A 24,376-nucleotide genomic window follows, 5' to 3' on the forward strand; every position below is an offset into this window, starting at 1 on the left:
TAATGAAACTCCCCAAATTGGGAACGTCTCATGAGGATATTGTGAACCCAGCAGCGCCGCTGGCAACGTTTGTCGGCTTTCTACAACAAATACAGCACAGCAACTCGCTCCATGTGATCAAGGTCCACCATGTTGACTCAACGGCGAGCGGAATGGAAGCTCCTCCTATTTGATGACGCAGCGAAAGTTTCCGTCCAAGCAGAGCGACACACCAGGCAATGGTGGCGCGTCCATCGCCAGGCGAAGGAAGCAAATTTGTGGCGTTGCGTGCGGTGTGAACGCGGCGTAAGGGCACAAGCCTAACCTGAACTCTTCTGATCTCCGATCCCTTCGATGTCACTACGTCAAGACCAGTCGTTCATCAATAGCTGATATTACAATATGGGCATGGGATTCCTCTGGGAAATGTTTGTCAAGTACTACAATATTGTGTTACATTCACAAATGCCACTTAAAACTTTGCTGTGCAAAAAAAGCCTAATGTTAACCTCCAGAAATGTTGTCTACTTATTAAGGCTTAGAGGCATCTGGGTTGGACCATTACACAGTAGAGAGATGTAATATGGTCACACAAATCAGTATTCCTTATTTTTGGAAGAAATTAATGCAAAATCAGTGTTGAACTAAAGTCAACAAGGACCATCTAGACTATGGCAACAAGTCCAAAAGCCGGGGTCTGTGGTGGTGATGGGTTGTGTCAGTGCCCTTGGCAAAGGTAGTTTACACTTCTATGATGACAGAGGTAATGCAGAAAAATACATCAAGATTTTATTGCAACATATGCTGCCTTCAAGATGACCAGTGGTGGGCACAGCTAACCAAAAAGGTAGCTTCGATAACAGATAATCAGCTAACTGAACAGTTATCTTTTATAAAGCTAAACCGATAAACCACCCAAAAATTTATTGGAAGCTACAGCTAACCGATAGCTTTCAGTATTGTCTCCAGTACACTTGCAACTACTAACAAGCTGATTTTGAGTTTTAACACCATGATTGCTTCTGTTAGCATCAAAGGCGACCACAGACCCAAACAATGAGTCAGCACTTCTGTCTCTGGGCACCCTGCCCACTGCTGGAAGCTCCTGTTTATTACATAGCTTCCAGCAGAGAAGCAGTTGAGAGGAGCCTCGAAACTCAACTCTACTCAATAGCAGTGTCGCTGTGAGCCGGAGGTCTTGGAAAATAAAGTACTGCTGACTTATGGTTTGATTTATAAATAAAATTAATACGGATAGAATAACTCCATTAATGTCAATTCTGTCATTTGTACAAAGTTAAAATATAACATAAAACAGTGAGGAAAATAAGTATTTGAACACCTTGCGATTTTGCCAGTTCTCCCACTTAGAAATCATGGAGGGGTCTGACATTTTCATCTTAGGTGCATGTCCACTGTGAGAGACATAATCTAAAAAAAAAAATCTGGAAATCACAATGTATGATTTTTTAATAATTTATTTGTATGTCACTGCTGCAAATAAGTATTTGAACACCTACCAACCAGCAAGAATTCTGGCTCTCACATACCTGTTAATTTTTCTTTAAGAAGCCCTCTTATTCTGCACTCTTTACCTGTATTAATTGCACCTGTTTGAACTTGTTAACTGTATAAAAGACACCTGTTCACACACTCAATCAATCACACTCCAACCTGTCCACCATAGTCAAGACCAAAGAGCTGTCTAAGGACACCAGGGACAAGCCGTAGACCTGCACAAGGCTGGGATGGACTACAGGACAACAGGCAAGCAGCTTAGTAGAAGACAACAACTGTTATGATTATTTATTAGAAAGTGGAAGAAACACAAGATGACTGTCAATCTCCCTCGGTCCTGGGATTCCATGCAAGATCTCACTTTGTGGGGTAGGAGGATGTCTAAGAAAGCTCAGACTACCTGAAGGGAGCTGGGACCACAGTCACAAAGATTACATTATTAACACATGATGCTGTCATGGTTTAAAATCCCGCAGAGCAGCAAGGTCCCCCTGCTCAAGCCAGCACTTGTCCAGGCCCGTTTGAAGTTCACCAGTGACCATCTGGATGATCTAGAGGAGGCATGGGAGAAGGTCATGTGGTCAGATGAGACCAGAATAGACCTTTGTGGAATCAACTCCACTTACCATGTTTAGAGGATGAGAACAACCCCAAGAAAACCATCCAACTGTGAAGCTAGGGGTGGAAACATCATACTCTGGGGGTGCTCTTCTGCAAAGGGGACAGGACGACTGCACCGTATTGAAGGGAGGATGGATGGGGTCATGTATTGTGAGATTTTGGCAACAACCTCCTTCCCTCAGTAAGAGCATTTGAAGATGGGTCGTGGCTGGGTCTTCCAGCATGACAATGATCCAAAACACACAGCCAGGGCAACTAAGGAGGGGCTCCGTAAGAAGCATTTCAAGGTCCTGGAGTGGCCTGGCCAGTCTCCAGACCTGAACTCAATAGAAAATCTTTGGAGGGAGCTGAAACTCCAAACCTGAAAGATCTAGAGAAGATCTGTGTGGAGGAGTGGACCAAAATCCTTGCTGCAGTGTGTGCAAACCTGGTGAAAACTACAGGAAATGTTTGACCTCTAATTGCAAACAAAGGCTATTGTACCAAATATTAGCATTGATTTTCACAGGTCTTCAAATACTTATTTGCAGCAGTAACATGCAAATAAATTATTAAAAAATTGTTACATTGTGATTTCTGGATTTTTTTATTTTTTATTTTTTTGATTATGTGCTGTTGTACACCTTAAGACGTGTTTGCAGGAAAATGAGACGGGAAAAATCTGTACTGCTTGATGCAACATTGGTAAATACTTTGTCTCAACTTTTTAAAAATGTTTCATGCTTGAAATGCAAGAATGTATATATATTATCAAATTTAATGAAATTCCATACCTTCACAACTTTTGGGGTTTGAGGTTATAGTTTAACACATTTATTTTAATTATATAATTATATAAATTAAAACATCTGCTCATGTAGTTCCAAATGTTGCAGCTGTGTCAGCAGTTTACGTTCAGGCTAATAGCATTTCAGTGTCACTTGTATTTGCTGTTTAGTTTCCAAGGAAAGTAGCATTTCTTTTGCTCTCTGTCTGTCAATACCCGTTCTTGCCATTGTTCCTTTTTTTTTTTTTTTTTTTTTTTTTTTTTTGCTGCAGCTGCTGCAGACTCAGAAAGTTCGAATGGAGGAGAAAAAGCTGGTAAGGCAGAAGGAGATGCTGGTCCTTCCTGCTCATCCTCATCTTCAAAGGTCCCAGGAGATACCAAGTCCAGAATCTTTGATGATAGTGAGGAGTCTGATGAGGGGGAAGAGGAAGAGGAAGGCAGTGATGAAGAGGTGAGAGAGAGAATAGACCCTAGCACAGTTATCAGTAAATGTAAATGGACTGCATTTATATAACGCTTTCATGGTCAAAGGCCATTCTCACACACACTGAAACACTGATGTTAGGGTGCTACCATGCAAGGCGCTCACTACACACCTTGAGCAATTTAGGTATTAAGGATCTTGCCCGAGGGCCCTGAGTGATATCACAGCTTGATGTTAAGACGTTCTTGTTTTGGAAGACGATATCTGGGAAACAGGGCTGTGAAAACTCCGCGGGATTCTGCGGATTTCATCACAAGGAGGAGGAGGGGTGTTAGCATTGTACTCTTTAATCGTGATCGAATTCTTTTGTTTTCCAACATCATGCAAGTTTTATAATTATCTGCGGACACTGATCTGTGTTACAGATACAAATCAGTTTCCTCAGATCCACAGAGATTTGAGAATAAATGCCACTCAAAGCCTGGCTGTTATGACAGCGGTGACGCTGTGTGACTACTGTGCGAAACTTAAGCTAAACGTAGCATGTGGACATCACAAACTTTTAGAGCTTTCAAGTTTTTAAACGAAGAATTTTGCAACATGTCTGTGTCACGGACCAACATCGCACAGAGAGAAGATGGCAAGAAAGACTGTTTGAAAAAGTCTAATAAGGACAAGAAACCGTGGAATTGTCACTGGCTTCATGAACACACCTGAAAGATAAACGGGAAAGTGAACTGTGCCCTCAGGAAACCGGTAAGAATTTTCCTCATTCTCTGGGAAATAAAAATGCTGTTCAAACAGGATTTTAAAAAAGATTATGTGACCTTTTTTTTCTTTCATTAATCTAGACTTTCTTTCATTGAAAACACGACATTTTAATGAATTTATCTGTTATTTCAACATTATCACTGACAGTTCAAATGAAAGGTTGAATCTAGGATCATTTAAATATGCACTTTTGAGATTTGTTCTTCCAGGAGATGCTGAAAATGTATCATTAGATAAAAATTTAATTTGGTTTCTGGAGCCCCCACAAGGCCCTAGACCCCAGCTCCTGGGGGGGCTACCCCCACCCCACCCCCTGCGAATTTTCCTCAGATTTCACAATTTTCATTTCACAGCCCTGGGGAAATAATTAATTCGTCATTACAGAAATTACTGAAGAAACGCAGTGTTTTTAAAAAGTCCCTCAGTGCTCATCTGCTCCGGGTTTGTTTCTCAGTGTGAAATGGCAGCGCTTTGTCCTGCCAACAACAGCCACCAAAATATACGACAGGCGGAAGTGAACCTCAACGGGTCGTCTTTTGAGTTTATTAATGGCTTGCAAACCGACACAGTGCATTACCGCCACCAGCTTTGTTTAGCTGTGGGGTATATAATTTTTATTTTATTTATTTATTTCAAATCAGGATGGCAGTGAAGAGGAAGAAGGAGATAGTAGCGAGCTTGAGGAAGAAGAGGATACAGAAGAGGGTGAGGAAGATTCTGAAGATGAAGAGGAAATGCGTCTACCTGGGATGGATGGAAAGGAGGAGGTACAAGGGGAAAACATGTTAAGTTATTGGAATATTGACCCTAGGTTTTCAGAATTTCTTGATTACTTTTAAATGTCTCAACATGACTCCCAAGGTTTTGCCTGTACTACAGTGGACTCTTACACCCAGCCATCGATTGATAAATAATAATGTACATTGGTGATATCAGAGGTATTTGAAACTGGTGTTCACATTATTCAAAGATTTTAAAGGCATGCATCCAGCCTTTCCAGTTAGTAGCTGTATGTTGACTTGGAAAGTTGGTCCTGCTGTATCTGTGTCAGTCATCATGGAGTTTTAACTGTTGATTTGTAGCCCGGCTCAGACAGTGGCACCACAGCTGTTGTGGCTCTGATCCGAGGGAAGCAGCTAATTGTGGCCAATGCTGGAGACTCTCGCTGCGTGGTGTCCGAGCGTGGTACGTTCAAACTATATCATAAGCATTTCTGACAGAAATGTTAAATTGCACAAGACTGTCGTGTGAGGCAAAATGGCAATCAAATAGGAAGGACCTTGCAGCATTATAGGGCATTTGTGAAGTTTAATTTTTATTAATGTTTTGAATAGATTAAATTCTATACGGACTGAAGTTTGAGTACGATAATTTGAATATATGTCCAGGTCATGAAACTGAGTAGCATACATTTTCTAATATCAAATCATACAATATAAGCTCTTTCTTGCTGTGTGGCTTCAGGGAAAGCTGTTGATATGTCATATGACCACAAGCCAGAGGACGAGGTGGAACTAGCTCGCATCAAGAATGCTGGGGGGAAAGTTACCATGGATGGCCGCGTTAATGGTGGACTGAACCTCTCCAGAGCTATTGGTATGGCTAAATTGATTTGAGTGATATAATGTGCATTGTATGAAGCGACATTTGGTCACATGGAAAGTCTGCAACTGTCACAGTCTTGTTTATTTTTTCATGGAATGACAAGTAATTGTGTAGAAGATGTAAATTCTACTTTTTTCAGAATTCTACAACTTTAATCTGTCAGCCAGGCTGTTGTGATGGGTAGCATGTAATGATTACTTTTATTGTTAACAAACCTGATTATGTTATGATTAACTGTTTAGAAGAAGTGAAATAACAAATAAAAAGGCTGTAAGAAAGATGACACTCAATGCAAGTTCACAAAATTCCGTATGAGAGTCAACATGACTGCCTTCAGCTGCTAGATTAAAGCTGTACAGCTTTTCAAATATCTCAAAGCTGGCAAAATTTAGTTTCTACTGAAATCCAAGCATTATGATGTCCATTTATTTTTGTGTAACCCATCGCAAAATTACAGTTAATTTCAATGAAGAGAACATATTTACCTAGGAGGAATTCCAAACAGTTATTTTGTTTTTCTTTTAATTCCATCTACAGAAAGAAGCAAGTGTGCACATCCATGAGGTTTTGAAATTACCTTTGACCTTGCACGATCCCTGGGTGTGCACGCTAATCTACATAAGATGTCTTGTAAATCACTTCAGAGGTGTTATCTTTTACAAAATATATGAAGAATCATAAGTCGTTTTGGAGCATTTTCCGCCTCCTTTGTTTATTTTGTTCAAATGAGCAGCCAATTGAAACCACCGTGCCTTTCTTTTGTGATTGGATGTCACCATGTTACTTTTTTTCAACCACTCCCGTTTGTACTTCTGTTTTGGTTGTAATTCATGATAGTGATTTTATTTTTGGTGTGTGTGTGTGTGTGCGCGCGCGTGCACATGTTTCTCATAGCTCAAGATGATCTCTTTAAAAACTGACAGAATTGTAATCTTTGGAGATGTTATCTTCTGAGATGGCTACATGTGTGACAAAAACAAGGTTAGCACGCTGTTAAGTTGGATTCTCACCATCAGGTGACCACTTCTATAAGAGGAACAAGGCTCTCGGTCCAGAAGAGCAGATGATTTCTGCGATGCCTGACGTCAAAGTTCTCACACTCAATGAAGATCACGACTTTATGGTCATTGCCTGCGATGGCATCTGGTAAGTTTTTATGATGTCCAAGTCATGCATGGTATATTTGTCAAATTTGCAGTGTTTCCCCTACAGGCCAATAAAAACCCCTGGCAAGCCAGAAACGTTTTTTGTTAATATTGTAAATTATCAAATAGTTTGACTGTCCTTCATTCCTGTTCACCTACAGCACTTTGCCTGTGATTTTGCCTCACATAATTTTCTGTGGGTTAACCACTTTTGTGGAAGTCATTTGACACTGCGCTAATCAGCTTATTTTTAGTATTTTATCAAACAGGAAGTTGTCTGACAGCAGCGCAATTCCACGATACACTGCCTGCTATGCTATGCACTGCCTTTATTCTCCAAGTAGATCCAGCTACTTTTATCTTATTCTGTTTGTGCACTTCTGCATACATCGCACAACTAAAAGTGCACAAAATTGGATTTTGCAGATACTAATAGATAAGCGTTAGGTTTTCTTTTTTTTTTCTCTCTTTAATTTCGTGGTAAAGCCTTTAGTCTGTCCTGTACTGGACTGACCTGTTATACTTCAGTGATACTGCCTTGTAGATACAAATAGAACAGAATGCTAAAATACCCTCAGCCATATGAGCATTGTCTTCTTTATAATTTGCAGTTGTTTAATTGGTATCCCATTGTGTGTGTGTGTGTGTGTGTGTGTGTGTGTGTGTGTGTGTGTGTGTGTGTGGTGTGGTGTGTGTGTGTGTGTGTGTGTGTGTGTGGTGTGTGTGTGTGTGTGTGTGTGTGTGTGTGTGTGTGTGTGTGTGTGTGTGTGTGTGTGTGTACACAGTTGTATGTAAAAGTTTGGGCACCCCTGATGATTTTCCTTTATAAATCATTGGTTGTTTGGATCAGCAATTTCAGTTAAATATATCATATAGCAGACAAACAGTGATGTTTGAGAAGTGAATGAAGTTTCTAGGATTTACAGAAAGTGTACAATAATTCTTTAAACAAAATTAAGCAGGTGCATAAATTTGGCACCCCAACAGAAAAAAATACATCAATATTTAGTAGATCCTCCTTTTGCAGAAATAACAGCCTCTAAACACTTCCTATAGCTTCCAATGAGAGTCTGGATTCTGGTTGAATGGACCATTCTTCTTTACAAAACTTCTCAGGTTTGTTGGTTTAGAACATGGACAGCCTGCTTAAAATCACACCACAGATTTTCAATAATATTCAGGTCTGGGAACTGAGCTGGCCATTCCAGAATGTTGTACTTGTTCTTCTGCATGAATGCCTTAGTAGATTTTGAGCAGTGTTTAGGATCGTTGTCTTGTTGAAAGATCCAGCCCCAGCACAACTTCAACTTTGTCACTGATTCATGAACATTGTTCAAAAGAATCTGCTGATATTGACTGGAATCCATGTGACCCTCAACTTTAACATGATTCCCAGTGCCTTTTACTGTAGGTTGCAAGTGTTTTTCTTGGAATGCTGTTCTTTTTCAGCCACGCCACCCCTTATGTTCAAATAATTCAGTTTAGTTTCATCAGTTCACAGCAAAATGAAGCTGGCTTGTCTAAATGTGCTTTAGCATACCCCAATTGACTCTGTGGCATGTACGCAGAAAAGGCTTCATCTGCATTACAGTATCATACAGCATCTCCTTGTGCAAAGTGCGCTGTATAGTTGAATGATGCACAGAGACACTATCTGCAGAAAGATCATGTTGTAGGTCTTTGGAGCAGGTCTGTGGGTTGACTGTGACTGTTCTCACCATCCTTCGCTTCAGCTTGTTTCACATTTCCCCATTTCGTATTTTGTTTGCAGTTTTTTGGCCAGTTTCTGCTTCTTTCGCCCAACTTCGTGTTATGTGTGAAGGGGCCCTAAGACATGTAATCGTGAGGATAACTTAATGTCATGATGATGAAACTCAGCAAAATTAAATTATTTGTTAAACAGCTTGTAAATGTTTGAACATACGTTATTCACATGCTGATTATCTACATATTAAAGGCACATGTGCGTGCGGGAGTTTATTTAGTATGCCGATTGTAAGTACATATAATATATATTATAATATACATATAATACATGCATGGCATAAGGAAGTGAAAACACTTATTTCCATTGTGGTCCATTTAAAATCAGATGATAAGATAGAAGTAGTAATAAAATAACAATAATAATACTGGTAATAATAAAGCTAATGATAATATTAAAATTGTGCATATGATAACAAGAACCTAAACAATTTACAATTACGTTAAGACAGTAAATTAATGTAAAAAATGACAGGGAAAAAATGTATGAGTTCTTCTCAAAGCTGTTGAGGTCAAAAGGTGCCTTGACACTTGCAAGACTTTGATCCGTGCACTTGCACGCACTATGCCGTGCAGGGGAGTAAACTCATCTCAAACTCATTGTAAACCGCTGTAAACTCTGCACAGCTTTGTGCAAGTGTGCAAAGAAAATGTTCAAAATCTCCATCACGCATTAATTACGTGAACTTCAAGTGAACATTGTGCAAACAATTCAAAAACACTGCATGTTAGAGCGAGTGATTGCGTCAGTGCGCCGCATCAGAACGCAGCTCGTCTGAACGATTATGACGAGATATTAAATCTATCATAAATGTACTTTTACAGCTACTTATAAGAAGGAATGAACATGCAACTGTTTACCAAGCTATTACAATATAAACATTACAAATAATTACCTTTTAGACAGTTCCAAATACGTTCTCCGCCTCATTAAATGCGTGCATGAGAGAGAGAGAGAAAAGCTGCAGCTCTGTGAGTAGTTAGAGGTGTTTTCAACAGCCACCTTTGAGAGAAAAATCATTAATCCACTCTGAAATAATTATTTTATATATGCAATGTCCAGTGCACAACCCGTGGCATCCAGCGGAACAAAGCAGGGCGTCCATCTGGGAACGCAGCAGGTGGGATCGTCACAACAAAGTGCGTGCAAGTGTCAGGACACCTGAAGGTTCTAAAACCATTCTGGACTCACATAACATTCCAGCTCATTATAGAAAATTTGCATAATTTATTACCACCCTTGGAAAAAATGTCAGCTATCTATTTTATAGACTAACCAATCTAGTGGTGGTGGAACACCATGGGCAGTGCTCTAGTTATATTAATTAGCTTATTGTTATATTTACTCCCCATGCTGGTAGTTGCTCACAAGCATAGAGTGTGAAAGCAGAGATTGCAGTGCACAAGCAAAGTTCTCAAACAGACGAGTTTAGGCACTGGCTGCTTGCATCGCATACTTTAATAACAGGGTTTTAAAAACATTAATAGCCATCTCCTTCCCTACCTCATGAAATCTTATGTTGTTGTCTGTGATCTTTTGATTGGGTTAATTTAGTATAGCTCGTAATCAAAATATTTTATGCTTTAAAATCTTTCAGTAATATTTGGAATTTAAGAAGTGAAAAATATTGAAACTATGAAACATCGAGAAAATGCTGTGTTAGTAGATGGTTGTTTCTTAATCACTGTTTAACCACTTTATATGTGCTGTTTCCATGCATGTGTGTTTGTGCAGGAATGTGTTAAGCAGCCAGGAAGTGGTGGATTTCATTACTGAAAGGGTCAAACCAGATCATAGCAGTACAGCCAGACCTCTGTCATCCATAGTGGAAGAGGTGAGTGGTGTTGCCATGGACACTCTAAACTTCATAACAAGACGACACTGAACAAGCAGTAAGAAGATGTGAAGTGCAATGCTAAATCTCAGAAATTTAAGGAACACCCACATCATATGTATGATATGTGTTCAAGCATGAGACTGCAGCACCAGACAAAATATTTAGCCAAATTGTGTTGCTTATATTCGAAGCAGCATGGAAGTCTCTATGTAGACAATTAAAGGTATCACTCATGGTACAGGGCGTCCTAAACAGGAAGTGCCAATTTTCAAATCCACAGTAAAACAGGAAAATTCAAACACTTCCTGGATTGACAGACGAGATCCCATGGAATCTCGCGGGAACTCAGTGGCAAGCTCACACTTAAACAGAAGTGCCAATTTCTCAATCAGTGAAACAGGAAATGTTCAAATGTCAAACACTTCCTGGCATGGGTGGAGCTAGAGCGGAGGCCGGGGTTTCACTGAACTCTCCTGAAATCTGATTGGACACAGATGATTGACATGTCACAGCACCACACATCTGGTTGAAAGAGCTGCGTTTTCGAATCAGTGAGTCACATTGACTGCTCGGTTCCTCCTGTCCAGTAGTTTGTGCTGTGTACCACAAAAAGTTCTAATCCACCTTAGAAAAATGTTTGCTCCAGATTTGATCTGAACACGTTGTTTAAACTATGAACTTCTCATCACACCAAACTTATATTAGTGAGTAAACGACCTTATTTTATGCCAGAAATGAGGTCCAGGTTGTTAAAAGCGGCATTTCTTGTTTAATTCGGGTGGCTTATTGTTGTTGGCTTATTAGTGCAGCAGATAACTGAAACTATCCTTCAAATGGTGATACAAGCATCAAATTCAGCACAAATACAGCTGGAGCAAAATTAATGGAGCAACTTTAACTTTCGACCCCTGTACAAACTGAAACTGACCTTTGTCACAATTCTTGCTGCTTTTACCTCATAACTCCATAACATTCAGTCACAGATCATCCAAACTATAAGTTTTTTGGAATCTTTATGATCAGGCAAATAATGTGGTGTAGTTTTCTATATGATTGGAGCATCTTTTAATTTAGACCAGGGGTGGGCAACTTCTTCCAGAAAGGGCCAAGAGGGTGCAGATTTCTTTGCAGCCACTGATTCCACCAGGTAATTTCCCTGATTAACTGATTCTGTCTGCTCAAAGTGATATTAATCAATGAAATCACCTGGTGGAATCAGTTCCTGCAATGAAAACCTGCACCCTCTTGGTCCTTTCTGGAACAAGTTGCCCATCGCTGATTTAGACCCCTGTGTAATTCTTCAGTTGACCCCTACCTGGCTGCCTCTTGAAAATTCAAGTGGCCAATCAGTTTTTTTAAAGAGTTAATGTCTATGGATTATTTGTGCTAAATTTGATGTTTGTATGTCCATTTGCAGGATTCCACTCTAAATATTCTCTTATCTGCTGCACTATACGAGGTCTGTCAGTAAAGTAACGGCCCTTTTTATTATTTTTTTTTAAACTATATGGATTTGATTCATATGTTTTTACATCAGACAAGCTTGAACCCTCGTGCGCATGCGTGAGTTTTTCCACGCCTGTCGGTGACGTCATTCGCCTGTGAACACGCCTTGTGGAAGGAGTGGTCCTGCCCCCTCATCAGATTTTCGTTGTCTGGAAATGGCGGAATGATTTGGACTTTTTTCCATCAGAATTTTTTCAGAAGCTGTTAGAGGCTGGCACCTGGAAACCATTTGAAAAATTTATCGGGTTTTCGGTGAAAATTTTACAGGCTTCACAGACAATAAGGACTGTTACTACAGCTTTAAGGACGGCTTTAAGGACGCTCGGCGCTACGAGCTGCGACGACGAGGCAGAAAACGCCAGATCATTTCTAAGCTGATGGCTCTGTGGATACGAGACCGTCGTGTGCACTTTCTCTGGTTATCACAAGAGCTGGATGTAAGCCATTTTCTGGCAGATTTCACTTTTAACAAGAGATTTTGTCATGGAAATCCGCTGCGGAGGCTTCGTGCGTAAAGACCGATTCGCTGTTTGAGCGAGACAAAGGAACACCTCCGTTTCGGCGTGTCATGGGACAAGTTAGGACATGCCCAGCTCTCCACAATTTCTCTGATACTTACTGGACTGGTAAGCATTGAAAGCCGGGATAGGCATGTCCCAACTTGTCCCATGACACGCCGAAACGGAGGTGTTCTTTCTCTTGCTCAAACAGTGAATCGGTCGTTATGCACAAAGCCTCCGCGCGGCTTTCCATGACAAAATCTCTTGTTAAAAGTGAAATCTGCCGGAATATGGCTGATGTCCAGCTCTTTTGATAACCAGAGAAAGTGCACACGACGGTCTCATATCCACAGGGCCATCAGCTTAGAAATGATCTGCCGTTTTCTGCCTCGTCGTCGGAGCGCGGCGCGCCGAGCGTCCCTAAAGCCGTCCTTAAAGCTGTAGTAACAGTCCTTATTCTCTGTGAAGCCCGTAAAATTTTCACTGAAAGCCAGATAAATTTTTCAAATGGTTTCCAGGTGCCAGTCTCTAACAGCTTCTGAAAAAATTCTGATGGGGAAAAAAAGTCCAAATCATTCCGCCATTTCCAGACAATGAAAATCCGATGAGGGGGCGGGACCACTCCTTCCACAAGGCGTGCTCACAGGCGAATGACGTCACCGACAGGCGTGGAAAAACTCACGCATGCGCATGAGGGTTCAAGCTTGTCTGACGTAAAAACATATGAATCAAATCGATATTGTTTTTGAAAAAATAAAAAGGACCGTTACTTTATTGACAGACCTCGTACAAGGTCTGTTAGAAAAGTATCCAACCTTTTTATTTTTTGCAAAAACCATATGGATTTGAATCACGTGTGATTGCATCAGCCAAGCTTGAACATTCGTGCGCATGCGTGAGTTTTTTCATGCCTGTCGGTTGCGTCATTCGCCTGTGAGCAGGCTTTGTGTGGGCACTGGTCCACCCCTCTCGTCGGATTTTTATTGCGAATAAATGTCTGAACGATTTGGAGCTTTGCTGCATCAAATTTTTCCAGAAATTGTGAGAGACCTCCAGGTGGACACCGTTCGGAAAATTCAGATGGCTTTCAGGGACGATTTTATGGAGATTACACAGATTAAGGAGTGCTCCAGCCGGTTTAAAGACCACCCACAGCGTCTGAGAGCGCGGCGCACTCCGAGCGCCAATCAACAGGCTGACAACCCGCTGAAACAACCAGATCATTTCCAACGTGAAGGCTTTGTTGATCCGGGACATCGTCTGACTTCCACAAAAATGGCAGAAGACGTGGGCATCAAGACTTTTTCGGCACATTCCACTGTTACAGGAGTTTTTTTCATGGAAAGAGGAGCGGATGGATGCGCCACAGAACCGCTCATGGCGCGGGACAAAAGCACCTCCGTGTTGGTCTCACAGGACGGCTTTCAGATGGCTTTCAGACGGCTTTCGGTGGCTTTTCAGTCGTGTGACTATCCGAGAAATTGTGCATGAGCTGGACATGCCAGAACATGTCCTGTGAGGCTTCATCACGGCATTGCTTTGCGCCATGCAGCTCCACCGCGACGCGCGGAACTCCTCCGCACATCTGTCTGTGTGCTGAAAAAGTGCAGATGTCCACGTCTTCCGCAATTCCTGTGGAAGTCAGACGAAGTCCCGGATCAACACCGCGTCCAGTGTGGAAATGAACGGCACATTTCACTGTTACAGGAGTTTTTGTCATGGAAAGAGGAGCGGAGGAATTCCGCGCATCACGGTGGAGCCGCATGGTGCAAAGCGACGCCGTGATGAAGCCTCACAGGACATGTTCTGGCATGTCCAGCTCATGCACAATTTCTCGGATAGTCACACGACTGAAAAGCCACCGAAAGCCGTCCTGTGAGACCAACACGGAGGTGCTTTTGTCCCGCGCCATGAGCGGCTCCGTGGCGCATCCCTCCGCTTCTCTTTCCATGAAAAAAACTCCTGTAACAGTGGAATGTGCCGAAAAAGTCTTGACGTCCACGTCTTCTGCCACTTTTGTGGAAGTCAGACGACGTCCCGGATCAACAAAGCCTTCACGTTGGAAATGCTCTGGTTGTTTCAGCCTGTCGATCGGCGCTCGGAGTGCACTGCGCTCTCAGACGCTGTGGGCGGTCTTTAAACCGGCTGGAGCACTCCTTAATCTGTGTAATCCCCATAAAATCGTCCTTGAAAGCCATCTGAATTTTCCGAACGGTGTCCACCTGGAGGTCTCTCACAGTTTCTGGAAAAATTTGATGCAGCAAAGCTCCAAATCGTTCAGACATTTATTCACAATAAAAATCCGACAAGAGGGGTGGACCACTGCTCACACAAAGCCTGCTCACAGGCGAATGACGCAACCGACAGGCGTGAAAAAACTCACGCATGCACACAAAAAGTATCCAACCTTCTTATTTTTTTCAAAAACCATATGGATTTGAATCACGTGTGATTGCGTCAGACAAGCTTGAACCCTCATGCGCATGCGTTTTTCCAAGCCTGTCGGTTGTGTCATTCGCCTGTGAGCAGGCTTTGAGTGAAGAGTGGTCCACCCCCTCGGCGGATTTTCATTGTCAGGAAATGGCGGAATGATTTGGGCTTTTTTTTTTTCCATCAGAATTTTTTCATAAACTGTTAGAGACTGGCACCTGGAAACCATTTGAAAAATTTATCTGGCTTTCGGTGAAAATTTTACGGGCTTCACAGAGAATAAGGACTGTCACTACAGCTTTGACGCTCGGCGTGCCGCGCTCCGTGCCGCCATCGAGAGCCACAAACCACCGGATCATTTCTAAACGGATGGCTGTGGATCCGAGACTGTCGTGTGCACTTTCTCTGGTTATCACAAGAGCTGGACATCAGCCATTTTCCGGCAGATTTCACTTTTAACAAGAGATTTTGTCATGGAAAGCCGAGCGGAGGCTTCACGCGTCACGACCGATTTGCTGATGGAGCGAGACAAAGGAACACCTCCGTTTTGGTCTCACAGGACGGCTTTGAGATGGCGTTCAGACAGCTGTCGGTGGTTTTTTCCATCGAGTGATTATCCGAGAAATTGTGGATGTGCCTGGACATGCCAGAACATGTCCCGTGAGGCTTCATCACGGCGTTGCTTTGCGCCATGTGGCACCGCCGCGACGCGCGGAATTCCTCCGCACGTCTGTCTCAATGTGCCGAAAAAGTGCTGATGTCCACGTCTTTTCACAATTCCTGTGCTAGTCAGACGACGTCCCGGATAAAACACAGCGTCCAGTTTGGAAATGAACGGCACATTCCACAGTTACAGGAGTTTTTGTCATGGAAAGAGGAGCGGAGGCTTCGTGCGTTGCGGCGGTGCCGCATGGCGCACAGCAACGCCGTGATGAAGCCTCATGGGACATGTTCTGGCATGTCCAGGCACATCCACAATTTCTCGGATAATCACTCGATGGAAAAACCACCGACAGCTGTCTGAACGCCATCTCAAAGCCGTCCTGTGAGACCAAAACGGAGGTGTTCCTTTGTCTCGCTCCATCAGCAAATCGGTCGTGACGCGCGAAGCCTCCGCTTGGCTTTCCATGACAAAATCTCTTGTTAAAAGTGAAATCTGCCGGAAAATGGTTGATGTCCAGCTCTTGTGATAACCAGAGAAAGTGCACACGATGGTCCAGCTCCACAGAGCCATCCGTTTAGAAATGATCCGGTGGTTTGTGGCTCTCGATGGCGGCACGGAGCGCGGCGCGCCGAGCATCCTTAAAGCTGTAGTAACAGTCCTTATTCTCTGTGAAGCCTGTAAAATTTTCACCGAAAGCCAGATAAATTTTTCGAATGGTTTCCAGCTGCCAGTCTCTAACAGTTTCTGAAAAAAATCTGATGGGGAAAAAAAAGCCCAAATCATTCTGCCATTTCCTGACAATGAAAATCCGCAGAGGGGCCTGGACCACTCCTCACTCAAAGTCTGCTCACAGGCAAATGACGCAACCGACAGGCGTGGAAAAACTCATGCATGCGCACGAGGGTTCAAGCTTGTCTGACGCAATCACACGTGATTCAAATCCATATGGTTTTAGAAAAAAATAATAAGGTCGGATACTTTTCTAATAGACCTCGTATGAGATGTAAGATGCTACTCCTCACTGTTTCTCAATTGCCCTCAAAAGTATTGAAACACTTGGTATTTCACACATTTTAATTTGTTTATTCCACTTCAAATACATTTTTTATAAAATTATCTTAACTCATACTGAAAGCAGATCTCTACAACTTGATATAAATTATGTAAAAATCTAAAATCCAGCTTCCTGATGAAGTGGTGTAAAGGAGGATTTTCTTTAAAAGAAAACCTGAAAGTTCAGCTACAATTTGACAGAAAGCACATTTGAGATGAAAGCCAAGATTTGATGTTTTGGTGAAAGAAACTTTTGTATTTCTTCATAATTGATGTAAATAAAGTCCAAGACATATTCAGTGACTTGGAAATGTTCATGTTTCCATCCCCTGACTTGTCTAAAGAAAACTGGCAATAAAACTGATTATTATTTACAGGTTTTTATCAAGTTTTAGAGATTTGCTTTCAGTTTGAGTTTGAGGAAGATAATTTTTGAAACTTTAATTTTTATATATATATATTTCTTGTATTTAAAATGGCATAAACAAATTAAAATGTGTGAAATTCCGAGTGTTCCAATCATTTTGGAGGGCACAGTATCCTAACCTTATGATGAGTGGTATTATTACTGTTTTGTTTAAGAATGTTTAATTTTCACTGTTGCTGCAGCTTGTGTCAAATCACAGTCATATCGTATATCGTATTGATATGAAAATTCAGTAAAGTATATCTTGGGGGGGGGAACTCCCCCAGAAGCTAAAAGGTTTTAGTCATGCTCATGCTCCCAAGAACCATTTTACTGAAAAAAGTCTGAAGGACCTAAAGGACATGGTTAGATGGTGAGGAGCTTTTCAAAGTATGTGAGAGGCAAATAAAGAAAAATGCTTAAAAAGGCGGGGCATCTGGGGGAGCAGAGCCCCCCAGAAGCTGAAAGTTTTTTGCCATGCTAATGCTCCTCTGAAGCATTTACGCAAAATAAAGTCTGAAGAACCTAAATGACATGGTGAGATGCTGACGAGCTTCGCTCATTCATGTCCGCGACATATGCATATTAATGAAATAACAGGGCACCCAGAGCTGAACAAAAAATCTAATTCCACTCATCAGTCTAGTCTAGTTACCTGTGTCTAAAAATACATTTTTGTCTACCAGATCTGGCTCATTATCTGGACCAAGATCAAAGGATACCTGTGTTTAGGTCGTGATGAAATCCTGAACACTTACCTTAGATCCTGATCGCTGAACTTGGATCAGATTGCTGTCATTTAAGCCTCATCACTCATCCCCGATTAGAACCAAAGATCCTGATTGATCCTGAACTGCTGATAGCTTTGATCCTGTAATCGTAATCGGGATCAAGAGGCAGATTCTTACCTTCAGTCTTGATTGCTGAAGTTGGGTCCTGATTTTTGATTGGTTTCATCCTGTATAAAGGCTCAAATCAGGGTCAATGGCAATTTCTGCCTCTTGATCTGAATCAGCACCAACATGTAAGAGGTTCTTACTTGACTCGAGGACTCCCTCGTCACCAAGTTTCATTCATATGTTCATGAGCTTTTATAATGTCCTGACAGAGACAAACTGCAATAAAAACATAGCTGCTTTAGCGGGGGTTAAAAAGAAAATCATCAAACAATGGGTATATTCTACACAATTTGAAAGAATGAATTTCAGACTAATGAATTTCAGACAATTTAAATATGCTCTTTTGTACATGTCCTTCAGTAATCCAAGTATATAATTTTTTCCTGTTTGGATCTTAATTTGTGCCTTAAAATTAGGTTAGCATTATTGGAACAGTGGTAAAGTGTCCTGAAGCTGTAGAAGTCTCCAAAATGTTGTATTTCATTAGTACTGTTTTATGTGCAGTTTAGTTGTGTTTAACTGCACATGATAATGTGCACCCTACATTATTTTAACCTGCAGTATCATGTGTCTTGTGAGCAGCTTTTGGACCACTGCTTGGCCCCTGATACATCGGGAGACGGAACAGGATGCGACAACATGACTTGCATCATAGTTACCTTCCGGCCACACCTCTCTCCTGCTCAGAGCCAATCTGATGACACAAAAAAGAGGAAGCACCAGGAAGAGGATGAAGGGATAGAGGTGGAAAAGAATGGAAATGACAGCAAAAAGGCAAAAAGTGACTAAAGGGAAGGAAAGGAACTGTCGTGGAGAAAGCAACTGGTCCCAAGCTACCCCACAAAACACCAGAGACGCATTCTGCTCAAAATCGATTCTTTACCTCACAAACATTTCTCTCAAAACTTTTCTTTTCTCCTTCCTCTCAAATGGTATACATATGGTAAAAGATCAGTCAGACTAAGTTAATGAGGTTGTTTTTCTATTTTGGATTCATTTTCACTTAAAGGCCCCTCTCTTTTGTTTGGTGTTGTTGGAAAGAACCTGCACGGTAAATCCATAGGAGGCTGACTAGTCACAAGTATAAGTACCATGTGTGATGGTAACTAAGATGATGCAGGAAAGATGTAGACATTACTTTAAACCAAAAGTATTTTTCAACAGATTTAAGATGTCGCCATTGTTGCACATGCTTCATTCCATTATGTTTTCAAAAAGTTAATTACTTTTTGGAGCGTGGGTGGGGGTTTGCAGAACTATAGTACTGACAAGTGTCTCACTGCTGATCATATTTCAAAGCATTTCTTTGCATTTTCCCCTGAAGATTTTAGAGGATTTAGTGTTGCGTTCCATGAGAAAACTGCACAATGCTTTCTGGGTATCTTAAGCACATTTGAAGGCATTCAGTGTACTGACTCGAAGTGCCATACAAGCAGAACAGTTCTTTTCCCAGACACTGGTTCACTTCTGCAAATTAGTTATTCTTATTGACAGAAAACATTTTGACTTGTCACAGCAGGAAAAGTAACACACAGTTGCACTCAAGTGTTCCAGTCCACAAAATTATGAATTATTTTGTTTTTCTGCTGTGACATTTTAACTTGTAAAAGCTTCATTAAGCCTGCTGTGTTTCTTGACTGTTCTGCCTCCACCTGATTGGGCAGAGTGTACTATCTCCCAACTCCTGACTGACTTAACACGCCTGACTATATTAACTATGAGAAGCAGGGAGATGTGGAAATCATATAGTGCTGCAGGTCCCTGAGGTTCACGGCTGACAAACACGGGTTTAAGGGCAACATTAGAAATCCTGATCCATACAGTACTGTGAAAAACCCACTTGAGCTTGTACATGTTTGAAATTTTTTGTAGGACATCACAAAACAACAAAAATCCAGGCTTTTTATATTAAAATATCTAAAATTTTGCCCTTTAAACTCACAGTGAAACGTAATCTCTACGTTATGAATTAAAAGGAAAAAAAAATCTAAAAGCCAAAATGGTGTGAATAAGTGCACCCTTTAGTATAACACATACAAACAATCTCTTTTACATCCAGTTTTCTTCAGACAAGTTGGGATGAATACATGAACATTTCCAAGACATGTATTATGTCTTGGGCTTTACGTACACCAATTATTAAGAAATACAAGTAGTATGGTACTCTATGGTAAATCTGTGTGGAGCAGACAGTTCTCAAAAACTAAGGGACCATACAAGGAGAAGAGTGACGAAAGACGCGCAGACAACCCTGAAGACGTTATGGGCTTCTGTGGCTGTGATTGAAGAAATTGTGTGTAGTGCAGTTTTGAATTTTACATCACCGTCTATACAGTTTCATGATTAAGTGGTATTGAGAGGGATTAAAAAAAGAAAACTTGAAAGTTCAGCTACAATTTGCCAGAAGGCACATCAGAGATGCAATCCTAGGTTTGATCTGTTTTTGTTGTTTTTTGTTTTGTTTTTTGAAAGAAAATTCTTCTCTGCTCCACTCCACACTATGCACAATTTATCCACTTGCAGCCACAGAATCCTCTAACTTCTTCAGGGTTGTCTTGGTGACTTTTCTTACTTGTCTCCTCCTTGCATGGTCCCTTAGTTTTTGAGAACTATCTGCTCCACATACTGTTTGTATTTCTTCATAATTGCTGTAAATAAAGTACAAGACATAATCAGTGTCTTAGAAATGTTCATGTATCCATCCCCTGACTTGTCTGAAGAAAACTGATAACTGAATAAAATTGATTATTTACAAGTATTATACCAAAGGGGCCCGTAACTTTTGCAACCCATCATTTTGGCTTTTAGATTTTTATTAATGTAGAGATTACGTTTCACTGTGAGATTAAAGGGCATCATTTTAGAAATTTTAATAAAGCCTGGATTTTTTTTTTTTTTTTTTCCTTGATGTCCTAAAAAAAAATGTCAAAGTTCAAGGGGGCACTAACTTTTCACAGCGCTGTATATCAAGGGAGTGAATACGAGGAGGTGCTGTTGTCCCAGGAATCTGAAACAGTAATCATAACACAGTGAAAACAGATGTTCACTGTATGAGTTTCTTTCAGGGGCCGTATGAATGAGTCACAGTGGACTTGACTACAACTAAAAGAAAGAACTGAAGGATTTGGGGTACTAGTCCAGTTGCACTTTTTGCCCTCCCACAAGCATTCCTTAACTACAAATCACATCTGCTGCCTTTTCTCTCCATTCCTGCTTGGTTTTGTTGCAGCCATTAAGTCATATTTTCCAGGTAGGGAGGGATTTAACAGGTGGTGGTGGTGTTTTTTGTTTTGTTTTTTTGTTGTTGTTTTGGTGTTTTTGTTTTGTTTTGTTTTTTTTAAACTGCATATTAGACCCTAAGATAACACCTTCTGAATTTCAGCACAGAAGCTAAATCCCTCCACCGGCCCACTTTCTGGCTTGTTTTCACGTGTGGTCCCATACACTCTTTCATTTGTTCCACACCTCCTGGTATCATTGAGCACTCTGTCAACTTTACATTGTAATGGCATCACACTAAAAATGTTCCCCCACTGGGCAGATATGAAATTTCACAAAGTATTTTTAAAAGAATAAAGCTGGACTGTGTGTGGCATTTAAAGCCTGGGCAGCTGACTTTTTTGTTGTTGGTCACTGGGCAAATTTGACAGCATGGATTAACCCATATCATCCAGTTTTTCTTTTTTTTTTTTTTTTTTTAAACACAGTCATGGTGCTGTTTGTCCATCTTGAGTTTTATTAAATCTTCCTCCACCCTTCTCCCTGTCTGTCCAGTTGTTTCCATGGTAGCATATTTTAAGGTTATCTGTGTCTTACATAAAGACTGTTTCCACTTATCTTTTCATTTGTTGATAACTCAGACATCTGGGTATCTTATTGAATTGTCTTTGTGACCGCATTGTAAATTTTTGTGTCAGACTGAGGGAGAGGAAGATATTTTTGAGTGGAAATACAATTAGACCTTCAGATCAGTGAGACAGTGTAACTGTTTAGAAAAGATTTTCTTTTTGCTGAAGCCTCATTTAAACAATGGTTGTGACTGTAACTTTGTTTCTAGTGTACTATCATATTGCCACACCCTTTTTTCTGTACATAGTTTTTTCAGAAATTGTAATGAAGAAAATGCTTTCTTTGTAATTGTGAGTCAGTGTGACGTTTTTGGTGCATACTCTTTTGACACCAGTATGTAAGTACATACAAATACATTTTTATAAATAACAAACCTGTATATTCTCTCTGATTCTTGAACAGTAATGCTAGCACCTCAGTAAAGCACAGTCTTCTGACACTTGGGTTTAAATTATGCCCTTAGGTTGTATGCTGCAATTTACTGGCTGAGGAAGGAGTTACAAATGCTAAATGTGGTTTTATCAGATTTTCAATTTTCAAACCAGAAAATTGGGGGTTCATGAGTGTTTCAGTTATTTGGGGAATTCTGGGGCTGTTTCACAGCAGGAGAATTCAGAAGTCCAACATTAAAGAAAAAGTGAGGCTTGATATAGCTTTGCTCGGTGCATTGTGCGTAATATGTTGAAAGTTGGACAGGTTGGGGATGTGCACCTACTAGATGAAGACAGGTACAAGTAATGAGAATAAAATCACTTTCAGGGCTTTCTTCAGCAGACCACAAGGTCGATCACAAATTTAGGGAAACATTCCAAGAAACTCCTTGTAGTAAACAAGTGTGTGTGGCGGGGGGCGGTGTCAGACAATAGTGGATTAGCAGTACATAACGTCTGAAGCTCAAAGGTCGAGGAACCCAGATCAAATCAATTTTATTTATATAGCGCAAAATCACAACAAACAGTTGCCCCAATGCGTTTTATATATATATATATATTGTAAGGCAAAGCCATACAATAATTACGGAAAAACCCCAGCGGTCAAAACGACCCCCTGTGAGCAAGCACTTGGCGACTGGGAAGGAAAAACTCCCTTTTAACAGGAAGAAACCTCCAGCAGAACCAGGCTCAGGGAGGGGCAGTCTTCTGCTGGGACTGGTTGGGGCTGAGGGAGAGAACCAGGAAAAAGACATGCTGTGGAGGGGAGCAGAGAGCAATCACTAATGATTAAATGCAGAGTGGTGCAAAAAGAGAAAGAAACATCATGGGAACCCCCCAGCAGTCTACGTCTATAGCAGCATAACTAAGGGATGGTTCAGGGTCACCTGATCCAGCCCTAACTATAAGCTTTAGCAAAAAGGAAAGTTTTAAGCCTAATCTTAAAAGTAGAGAGGGTGTCTGTCTCCCTGATCCGAATTGGGAGCTGGTTCCAGAGGAGAGGAGCCTGAAAGCTGAAGGCTCTGCCCCCCATTCTACTCTTACAAACCCTAGGAACTACAAGTAAGCCTGCAGTCTGAGAGCGAAGCACTCTATTGGGGTAATATGGAACTATGAGGTCCCTAAGATAAGATGGGACCTGATTATTCAAAACCTTATAAGTAAGAAGAAGAATTTTAAATTCTATTCTACAATTAACAGGAAGCCAATGAAGAGAAGCCAGTATGGGTGAGATATGCTCTCTCCTTCTAGTCCCTGTCTGTACTGTAGCTGCAGCATTTTGAATTAACTGAAGGCTTTTCAGGGAACTTTTAGGACAACCTAATAATAATGAATTACAATAGTCCAGCCTAGAGGAAATAAATGCATGAATTAGTTTTTCAGCATCACTCTGAGACAAGACCTTTCTAATTTTAGAGATATTGTGCAAATGCAAAAAAGCAGTCATACATATTTGTTTAATATGCACATTGAATGACATATCCTGATCAAAAATGACTCCAAGATTTCTCACAGTATTACTAGAGGTCAGGGTAATGCCATCCAGAGTAAGGATCTGGTTAGACACCATGTTTCTAAGATTTGTGGGGCCAAGTACAATAACTTCAGTTTTATCTGAGTTTGAAAGCAGGAAATTAGAGGTCATCCATGTCTTTATGTCTGTAAGACAATCCTGCAGTTTAGCTAATTGGTGTGTGTCCTCTGGCTTCATGGATAGATAAAGCTGGGTATCATCTGCGTAACAATGAAAATTTAAGCAATGCTGTCTAATAATACTGCCTAAGGGAAGCATGTATAAAGTGAATAAAATTGGTCCTAGCACAGAACCTTGTGGAACTCCATAATTAACCTTAGTCTGTGAAGAAGATTCCCCATCTAGCACAGAACCTTGTCATATATCATATTTATCTAATAGATTACAATTTGTTCGTGTAAATGGGGAATCTTCTTCACAGACTAAGGTTAATTATGGAGTTCCACAAGGTTCTGTGCTAGGACCAATTTTATTCACTTTATACATGTTTCCCTTAGGCAGTATTATTAGATGGCATTGCTTAAATTTTCATTGTTACGCAGATGATACCCAGCTTTATCTATCCATGAAGCCAGAGGACACACACCAATTAGTTAAACTGTAGGAATGTCTTTCAGACATAAAGACATGGATGACCTCTAATTTCCTGCTTTTAAATTCAGATAAAACTGAA

General features: G+C 40.9%; 1 protein-coding gene and 1 long non-coding RNA gene across 3 annotated transcripts in view; both read left to right on the forward strand.

Moving 5' to 3' along the window:
- Positions 1–19,492, forward strand: part of ppm1g (protein phosphatase, Mg2+/Mn2+ dependent, 1G) — a 56,042-nt gene extending 36,550 nt beyond the window's left edge. Inside the window, exons 8-14 of one of the 2 annotated variants that reach the window (XM_034187510.1) lie at positions 3,157–3,335; positions 4,721–4,846; positions 5,162–5,264; positions 5,544–5,675; positions 6,701–6,830; positions 10,329–10,428; positions 18,472–19,492. In XM_034187510.1, coding sequence (XP_034043401.1) covers positions 3,157–3,335; positions 4,721–4,846; positions 5,162–5,264; positions 5,544–5,675; positions 6,701–6,830; positions 10,329–10,428; positions 18,472–18,678 — 977 coding nt within the window. In that variant the 3' untranslated portion in view covers positions 18,679–19,492. Of the gene's footprint in view, positions 1–3,151; positions 3,336–4,720; positions 4,847–5,161; positions 5,265–5,543; positions 5,676–6,700; positions 6,831–10,328; positions 10,429–18,471 lie in introns of both variants that reach the window. The other variant, XM_034187503.1, reaches the window with a different exon arrangement.
- Positions 19,493–21,587: 2,095 nt separating this feature from the next.
- LOC117525627 lies at positions 21,588–23,041 on the forward strand. Its single transcript, XR_004565109.1, has 3 exons — positions 21,588–22,182; positions 22,233–22,234; positions 23,030–23,041. It is a non-coding gene; the product is annotated as an uncharacterized LOC117525627 (long non-coding RNA).
- Positions 23,042–24,376: the final 1,335 nt, after the last annotated feature.

The sequence above is a fragment of the Thalassophryne amazonica genome, chromosome 2, assembly GCF_902500255.1.
Source record: "Thalassophryne amazonica chromosome 2, fThaAma1.1, whole genome shotgun sequence".
Taxonomy (NCBI): Eukaryota; Metazoa; Chordata; class Actinopteri; order Batrachoidiformes; family Batrachoididae; genus Thalassophryne; species Thalassophryne amazonica.